At 33.9% G+C, this 10,011-nt stretch overlaps 1 protein-coding gene across 7 annotated transcripts in view; it reads left to right on the top strand.

The window, feature by feature from the left end:
* LOC127280594 (teneurin-a) overlaps window positions 1-8,495 on the top strand; it is a 481,913-nt gene extending 473,418 nt beyond the window's left edge. For all 7 annotated transcript variants that reach the window (XM_051303681.1, XM_051303683.1, XM_051303684.1 and 4 more), the window contains one exon: window positions 11-8,495. In XM_051303681.1, the coding sequence (XP_051159638.1) occupies window positions 11-4,446 (4,436 nt within the window). In that variant the 3' untranslated portion in view covers window positions 4,447-8,495. The remainder of the gene's footprint in view (window positions 1-10) is intronic.
* The last annotated feature ends 1,516 nt before the right edge of the window (window positions 8,496-10,011 follow it).

A 10,011-nucleotide genomic window follows, 5' to 3' on the forward strand; every position in this document is an offset into this window, starting at 1 on the left:
TCTTTTTTAGGAATAGCAATAGCAGCCGACAAGACAATGTACATTGCTGATGGAACAAATATAAGGGCAGTGGATCCTAGGGGAATGATTCACACACTTGTGGGTCATCATGGTCATCATAATCATTGGTCACCGGCTCCTTGTGTTGGAGCAATTCCCGCGCATCAAGCACAACTTCAATGGCCAACTGGTTTAACTCTAAGTCCATTGGATGGATCATTACATTTTATTGACGATCGTCTTGTGTTGAAACTCACTAGCGATTTGAAAGTTCGTGTCGTCGCTGGAACACCCTTACATTGTACCACCGGTTTAACTAACAACGATTCAAAAACAAATGCCACCAGTGTTAAAAAATCCGAAGATATTCTTGGTTCCGTCTTGGCCGTTGGATTCAGTCCAACTGGTGAATTATACATTGCCGATAGTGATTCCCATCGTGTTAATTCAGTGCGAGTTGTCGATTCATCAGGTAAAATGTCCTATTTCGCTGGCCAACAACACGAACACCTTCGCGGACAGTGTGAATGCAATAATACAACACCAAGTACAAAGGAATCGGATTTCACCTGCTCGTGTACGGATGACACAAGCAGTACCGAGACCCTACTCTCATCGAATGCTAAATTTACCGCCATTTCCGCTCTAGCAGTTTCACCCGATGGTGTTTTACATATCGCCGATCAGGGTAGTTTACACATTCTCGCACTACAACCCTATCTTCCAAATCATGACGAAAGTGGCGAATTTCACATTCCCTTCCCACCATCAAACGAAGTCTATGTCTTCAATCGTTACGGACAACATGTCGACACTAAGGATCTAACATCCGGCAAGACAAGATACTCCTTCCTCTACAGTAAGAACACTAGTTTTGGAAAACTATCAACAGTCACTGATAGCGCGGGCAATAAAATACAATTCCTTCGCGATTACAGCAATGTCGTGAGCTCCATTGAAAACACCCAGGATCATAAATCGGAATTAAAAATCTCAGGCGTTGGATTTTTGGTTAAACTCTCAGAGAAGGGAAGATCGGAAATAACACTCGATTATGATAGTGCAACAGGTTTATTGACTAGTCGATCGGGTGGTCGTGAAACTTACATGTACAATTACGATGATCTTGGACGTGTAACCCAAGTGATTTTACCAACTGGCGAGAAATTAAAACTCTCCTCACAATTGACAACCGACGAGACATTATCCGTCAAAGTTGCCGCTCCCCTTCAGGCTTTAAAATTGGGCGAAAAGCAACGTTTCATGGAATTTCAAATGAAAAACGAAAGATTGAATACTTTGACAATTATCGATGGTACGAGAATCAAGAAAGCGATATCTTATCCCAATAGTTCACTTGAAGTATTTCTACCAGGTGGAGGAAGAGTTATGACCGCAGCAATGACAAAACATCCCCTTTTGGAAGCGGCTCTTCCCGTCGAAGCCGAAATGCTCCCAATGTGGAGTTACCAATCGATGACTTTGGGAGAATTAACAAACGTAATGACAACCACCTACAATCTCGTCGGTGACGTAAGTCATCCCCAACAGACCCTGAGTCGTGAAATTTGGGTCAACGACAGCCGAGTAATAGGCGTTGAGTTCGATCAAACATTCGTTCGCGAAATGTTTTACGATAAATCGAAAAATCCACTATTAACCGTAACATTCGATCCATCAGGTCTGCCATTATCTTGGAAACCACAGGAACAAGTACACAATTTAACCATCACTTACGATAGATTCAATCGTATGAATGACTGGAAATGGGGCCCAACAGACGAATCCTATGGTTACGATCGTCATGGACAATTGGCAATGACACACAATTCTCAAGACGGAACGAAAAGCTACACATACAATGATTTTAATATGCTGTCAAAAATAACCCTAGCGAGTGGTCGCGCTTTTTCACTTCAATACGATGACGATGGTGGATTACGACACATAATTCTTCCATCAAAGGAAAAACACTCATTCTCCTGTCAATCATCCTTAGGTTTTCTTCGCGTATCATACACACCACCTGGAAACATAAGATCCTATCTTCAACACTACAGTCACGATGGCAATCTTTTGCAAACTATATTTCCCGGTGATGGAGCACGTATCGTCTATCGTTATCACACATCTGGTCAATTGGCCGAAGTTGTTAATGGCGATGGTAAAAGTGAAATGAAATACACCGAAAGTGGCTTACCATCGGAAGTAATACACTCGGAGAGAGATGTCGAATACAAATGGGATTATCAATACAACGCTGGACTTCTAATTGAAGAACGTATTGATTTTAGCGCCAAGACAGGTTTGAGCAATGCTAAATTCACCTTTGACTATGATTCTAATTTTAGGCTCACGTCCATTCAAGGTAGAATTGGTGGACAAAATCTTCCATCGCACATTGTTGCCTACAATAGTAAAACTGGAACATTAGAACAGATAGGTTCGTTCAAAATCTCAAAACCCCAACCAAATGAAACGACTGTTTTCGATGGAACGGCGATATTTTCCAGAAAAACTGATATGCGTTTTCTAGAGACGGAAGTAACGGTCACAATTCACGGTATGGAAGTATTTAGAATGAAATTTACTCACGACTCCTGGGGTAGAATCAATCAAACGAGGACTGATACTCGTAATGTTGGAGTTAATACCTACACAAATGTTAAGAACTACACTTGGGATGCGGATGGACAATTAATTGGTGTCGAGGCACAAGAACCTTGGGACTTTAAATACGATCCAAATGGAAATATGTTGTCCCTAACCTATCGTGGTAATACAATACCAATGAGTTATAATTCAATGGATAGAATAGTCAAATTTGGAGATGGATTATACAAATACGATAATAGGGGTCTAGTAATACAGAATGCGCGTGAAGAAAGATTTGATTACAACGCTAAGGGATTATTGGTACGTGCTACAAAACGAGGACGTTTCGATATAAAATATTACTATGATCATTTGGATCGTCTATCGACACGAAAAGATAATTATGGAAATGTAACACAATTTTTCTATACAAATCAAAAGAGGCCGCAAGAAGTTAGTCAAATCTACAGTCCAAGGGATGGAAAACTAATATCATTGGTTTATGACGATAGGGGACATTTGATTTATGCGCAAGTTTATAGAAATAAATTTTACATAACAACAGATCAATGTGGAACGCCAATTATGATTTTTAATCAATATGGCGAGGGTGTTAGGGAAATAATGAGATCACCGTATGGGCATATTGTTTATGATTCGAATCCTTATCTTTATATACCGGTGGACTTTTGTGGTGGTATATTGGATGCTGTGACATCATTGGTTCATATGCCAAATGGTAAAGTTTATGATCCACTTATTGGTCAATATATGTCGCCATTGTGGGAGAATGTATTGGATAGACTTCAAACACCAACGCATTTACATTTTTATCGTTTCAATGGAAATAATCCTATTGATGTGGCACACACGAATCGTCAAAAACAATTGTCGGATCATACTTCTTGGCTGTCGAGTTTGGGTTACGATTTGGAGAGTTTGGCACCGCAATTGTTTCCCAATGGGAGGGATGATAGACACGTTCCACCGGCATTGAGTTCGGGGACTTCGATATTTGGCAAGAAGGAGAGGGTAAGGAATTTGGGAGTGCAGTCGGGTTTTTTGGCTTACATTGCACAGAGACATTCGAGTGATGCAGCGGGTTTGTCAGCACCACCGCGTTCAGCACTGAAGAAAGATACAAGTGAATTGATACCTAATCGTTTGGGCGCAGCGTCTGATCCTCCTTTTGGAAAGGGTATTCTGGTTTCTAGAACTGCGAACGGTCAAGCTGTTGTTTCGAGTGTTCCTACTGCCAATACAATTTACAAAGACGTTTTCACGACTGTTTTCAATGAATCCTATTTTCTTCCCTTCACATTTGTGCATAGCGCTCAACAAGATGCGTTCTATTTTGTTAAAGAAGAAACATGGAAATCGGCCGAGGATCGTGGCCAATTGAAACGATTGGGTGGTCAGGTGAATACAACATTTCATCAGAATTCCAATGGCAGTGGTAGTAGTTCACTGGTGGATGTTAAAATTCACGGACCGAGTTATGTTATTAATCTCAGGTATGGTACAACCGCTGAGAAGGAGAAACAGAGACTTCTTCATCATGCAAAAACTGCCGCGATAAGAAAAGCCTGGCATCGTGAGAGAGAGGCTCTTGAGGCAAATACACTGACAATGATTGAATGGACAGCTGCCGAACAGGAGGAGATTGTAAAAGTTGGACTTGTCTCAAATTACGAGGGTGACTACGTTCACGATGCACAACTCTATCCTGAACTTGCGGAGGATCCCTATAATATTAGATTCACAAAGAAACCTGTCGATCCAACAAGTCAAAAACGACGCAGAAGAAGAGATGCTACTTGTAAATTGTGGTGGTTCGACAATTTTTGCTAGTATGTGTGAGTGTACACTTTTCTTACAAACTCTACGCGAGTGACAAAAACACTATCAAGAAAAGAAAAAGTTTTATACCAAAGTCTATTTGTGTATTTCAAAGATGCCAAATACTAAAAAAAAAATTATATTATATTACTACATCGTGATAGGGTCTATTATAGGATTAAGTAGTTTTCCAGAATACGACTGATATCTCGGTGATACAAACTCTTTTACGATTGATGAAGAATTATGTCTTTCAGTGTGTGAATCATCTTCTATGGAAGATATAAAATTGAAGTGGAAACCGAAATCCCGAAGATGAAATTTCCAACAGAAGACAATTGTCGAAATACGATTTTTCTATTGGAAGAAAAAGGATTAGTGAAGTGTCCGTTTAATAACGGTTTTATTGAAAGACGTTCGCAAGTGTGTAACAATGCGACGATTTGATACAAGGTACATAAAAAAAAAGGATTAGGTATATTACCGAGAGTTTGTCGTTGAGATGGAATGAATGATCCTAGTCAATAAATTAGCTTTAAATTGACGTTTGCCTACAAAAATTTACCGCGTGTCTATTAAATTATCCCTATATTCTTCTAAAGAGAACTTTTTTTTTATCCTCTAAAAATTGGATTTTATTTTTTTCGTAAAGCTAGAGGAGTAAATGAAAACTTATTTTTCTCAATTGACCCTTGTTTTGTATGAATGAAAACAAAAATTTTCAACGACAAACTTCTCGATTTGTTATACATTCGACGATAAGAAGAAAAAAAAATATAGAACTCACAGAATTGTCGTGTTTTATATAAAAACTAAGTGACCATCAGTCTCGAGTATCTTTTTTTTCAAAAAATAAAAGATGAATGAGAGAGGCGAGAAATTTGTATTATATAGTGGTGCTTTCTCGGTGCAATGTTGAACTATGGACGAAAAGAAAAGAAAAATTGATGAAGGCTAACTTATTTTTAACAATGAATGTATTGTTAGCGTTAACTAGTGATGAATGAAGAGTGTATCACCGTTGAACGGTGATAAAAAAAAAAAAATAGTGGAATAATTGAGGATGATAAAAAATTTTTACCTTTCTTTTTTTTTTATAAAACTAATAACATCTTTATCCTCAGTTTCCACAATTGTGACAAAAAAAATCAAGTCACTTAAAGAAGTGTGTGTATAAATAAATAAATTAAAATACGTATTTGTGCTTGCTGGATAAATGGAACGATCGATAAACTCTGTTTCTTCACGAATTAATATGTGTATTCACGTCGAAATCGAACTACCGTCAATACCCCCCCCCCCCCAACCACTCTTATATCAACTCGAAAATAATAATCCCCATATTGTCATCCGATTATTTTTTATTACTCTATCATCATCATCAAAAAGTCAATAATCGTCTTCATTTATATACACGAAAGGTTTAACATATAAAAAAATAGTGGCGTCCTTACATCTATATATAAAAAAAAAACTTATATATAGGTGAAATAAAAAGAAGACATTCGTTGTCTTATTTAGTGGTTTATAAACGCGCTACTTTGAATGTATAAAAAATGAATATAGGTTAGGTGAGCTTCGTTAAAATATGAATCTTTCCATAATTGACTCGAGAGTGTTGAGACTGACACCAATTTCATTCTGAGGTTCAAGAAAATAATGCAAATTATTAAAATGATCGAATCTTATGGTGCCTAACATAACCTCAAATAATTTAAAATGGCATTAAAAATTTTTCATCTTTCAAATTGTACTTCTTCTTTTTATTATTAATATTATTATTTTTAAACAATAATAAAACTTTGAAAATAAATTGATAACAAAAATTTAAGTGAGCCAACGCAGAATGAAATCTCTAATCGTAAATCTTAAGTTTTTACATGAGAGAGAAAAGGACAAAAGATATTTCTATTCTTTTCTCTCTCATGTAAAAACTTAAGATTTACGATTAGAGATTTCATTCTGCTTTGGCCTAGTCTAAAGTTTTTCTATTTATAAAACGCTGAAACTTCGAGGTTATGTTTCTCCCGCCAAAAAATTCAAACATCTTAATATTGCGAGAATACTCGATTCTATATTTAATTTCTCGAGAAAAAAAAATGCAAACTTTCTATTCTCACTGGAAAACGATTTTTCGTTTTATTTGACAAATCTAAGTTTTCTAATAAAAATAAAAGAGTTCATAGATTTTAAATGGAATTAAGGAATAATAAATTAATGTCTTAGAAGGAAAATAGTTTGAGATTAACTAAAAGTTGTTTTTTTTTGGGAAAAATTCGCAAACGCATTTGACTGAACTACAGTTTCAATTCGTGATCATCTTAAAACACGTATCCTACCTTCACACTAACAAATCCCAACGTATTTTTTTGTAAATTTTTTAAAAATACTAAAAACAAATTAGTATTTTTAAAAATTAATAATTTTTAGTAATAATTAAAATCTTTTATAATTGAAAATTGAAAAAATTAAAATGAATTTTAATATTTTTTTTATATAATTATAACAGCGTTGGGATTGGTTATTTTTTACACCCACACCATATATATATATATATGAGACTGCCACCTCTATATACTTTGAAAAACAAAAAAAAAAAAAAAGCATCAATTTATAAATATTTTTACGCGCTCTTTCGACGAATTTAAACGATTTTCCTTAGGCGTAGAAAAGTCAGGTTCTTCTGCGTAGAGTCCATATCGTTTGTTCGTAAGAGAATGTTTGCTAAAAAAATAGTTTCTTTTCTTTGTTTAACGGGCATTTCTTTGAGTTAATAAAATTCGAAAATATAAACGCAAAATAAATTTCTTTTTATTCGATAATTATTATTTGAAAAAAATGTAGATTTTTCCTCCCGAATGATTAAAAAAAAAAATAATAAATAAATAAAAAAAAAAATCTGCCGCCCTCAAAGTGTCCTGTAATATGTTGTCCCTGTTGATATAGAATAAATAATCCACTAAACTCGGCTATTAAGAAATGGACTATTTTTATTAAGTATCAAGTGTCAAATATGTGAACGCTAGTAAAAGAATTGAAAGATATTATGTATGACAACACTTTGGAGTATATATAAATAAATATATATATATAAATATAAATATATATCTTTAAAAAAAAACCAAACTAAAAATAAATCAGGAGAGAGAATCTATTGCTATGACTTCTAACTTCTATGAAGTTTCGAGTTCTTGTTTCGCAATTTTTCGCTAATAACTTTATCGGGTAATAAACGTTTCTATGTCCTCTCTAACCTCGAGAAAAAAGGGTTTTGAAAAAATTTAACAAAAAAAAAAACGACCTTGTAAATAAAAAAAAAATCCCCTCGATACGCTTGCACCTGGACCAAAGTGAATATATATTCAACGAAGAAACATATTTTGAAAAAAATTCTTTTCAACAACTTTGTGATTTCAGTGTTCGATTTGTTTTCTCACACATGACTAAAGGAAACGATTTAAAAAAAAATTTTCAAAAGATAATTTAAAAATACTACTTATTTGTTTCAAACTGTTTTTTAAATTTTGAGGTTATGTTATAAACGATTCGAACACCATTTAAAAAAAAAAAAGAGAAAGTACTGAAGCTAATTCTGTGATTGTTTTTCTTTTTTAAAATATATTTTGTATAAAATGCGAGGAAGAAATGTTTTTGTAAAAAATTAATTTTAAGCGCTTCTTTATTCAAATTAATATATTCGCCGTTTGAAATATGTTCACTTTGGATAAATCCGTTTGCACGCTCAAAAAAAAAAATAATCGAATGAATAGCGGAATCAAAGTAAAGGAATGTGTAACGACGCTATAATAAAGAAAAAAATAAAAAAAAAGGAGCTGAAACCAAAGCACAACGCTACATAGCTACGACCACTACTTTGGTAGGATACGCTATTTTGCCGCTATGATCTAATTGTTTACTGTCACGTGTTGCTGTAAACCATAAACTACATAACGATACGATATATTTTATTTATATATTAATAATCTAATCGATTGTATATTTATTGTAAATAGTCACGATGTTTGCGATGACGTACATAATATATCTGTACTTGAATGGAATATGCCTGAAAATGTGTCTCATTTTTTTCTATTTATTCTCCACTATATCCTTTGTAGAAAATAGTAATTGAAAATAATTTTTTTTTGTTTAGATTATTTATCATATTAATATCTCAAATCTGACCAAAGGATTTTGAAAAATACTCCAACAAAAAAATTTTATGGTCTTTTTTCCAAAAATTTTTTTTTAATCGAAAAAATTTTTAAATCGAAAAATTTAAGGTTATATATAATAAAATTGTATTCTTTACGTCAAGACGAATCGATCGATATATATAAAGTATTCATTTGAGGTAAATTTAAAGAATTAATGAAAGTTATAAAATCAAAAATTCACATTTTGTCAATAAAATTTTGCTTTCTCCACGAGGAAGCAAAATGTTCATGTAATGAACATCTGAATTTACAACTTTTTGGTAAGTTTTTTAAGCTTTAGGATGCGTTTTTGGTCATAAAAAGGGTCTTCCTCTACTCGGATCTGGGTGTCAATTTTTTTCTACACTTTTCGGTGTATTTTGTGCAAGAATATGCAATAAAATCGTCTGCCTAAGAAAAATTGAATTATTTTGAAAGGTTTTTTATGCTTTTGGATGTGTTTTTGGTCATAAAAATGGTCTTCCTCTACTCGGATCTGGGTGTCAATTATTTCTACACTTTTCGGTGTATTTTGTGCAAGAATATGCAATAAAATCGTCTGCCTAAGAAAAATTGAATTATTTTGAAAGGTTTTTTATGCTTTTGGATGTGTTTTTGGTCATAAAAATGGTCTTCCTCTACTCGGATCTGGGTGTCAATTTTTTTCTACACTTTTCGGTGTATTTTGTGCAAGAATATGCAATAAAATCGTCTGCCTAAGAAAAATTGAATTATTTTGAAAGGTTTTTTATGCTTTTGGATGTGTTTTTGGTCATAAAAATGGTCTTCCTCTACTCGGATCTGGGTGTCAATTTTTTTCTACACTTTTCGGTGTATTTTGTGCAAGAATATGCAATAAAATCGTCTGCCTAAGAAAAATTGAATTATTTTGGAAGGTTTTTTATGCTTTTGGATGTGTTTTTGGTCATAAAAATGGTCTTCCTCTACTCGGATCTGGGTGTCAATTTTTTTCTACACTTTTCGGTGTATTTTGTGCAAGAATATAGAATAAAATCGTCTGCCTAAGAAAAATTGAATTATTTGGGAAGGTTTTTTATGCTTTTGGATGTGTTTTTGGTCATAAAAATGGTCTTCCTCTACTCGGATCTGGGTGTCAATTTTTTTCTACACTTTTCGGTGTATTTTGTGCAAGAATATGCAATAAAATCGTCTGCCTAAGAAAAATTGAATTATTTTGAAAGGTTTTTTATGCTTTTGGATGTGTTTTTGGTCATAAAAATGGTCTTCCTCTACTCGGATCTGGGTGTCAATTTTTTTCTACACTTTTCGGTGTATTTTGTGCAAGAATATGCAATAAAATCGTCTGCCTAAGAAAAATTGAATTATTTTGGAAGGTTTTTTATGCTTTTGGATGTGTTTT

The sequence above is a fragment of the Leptopilina boulardi genome, unplaced genomic scaffold (genome assembly GCF_019393585.1).
Source record: "Leptopilina boulardi isolate dan_hultmark-lab unplaced genomic scaffold, ZJU_Lbou_2.1 LbouV2_248, whole genome shotgun sequence".
NCBI classification, from domain to species: domain Eukaryota; kingdom Metazoa; phylum Arthropoda; class Insecta; order Hymenoptera; family Figitidae; genus Leptopilina; species Leptopilina boulardi.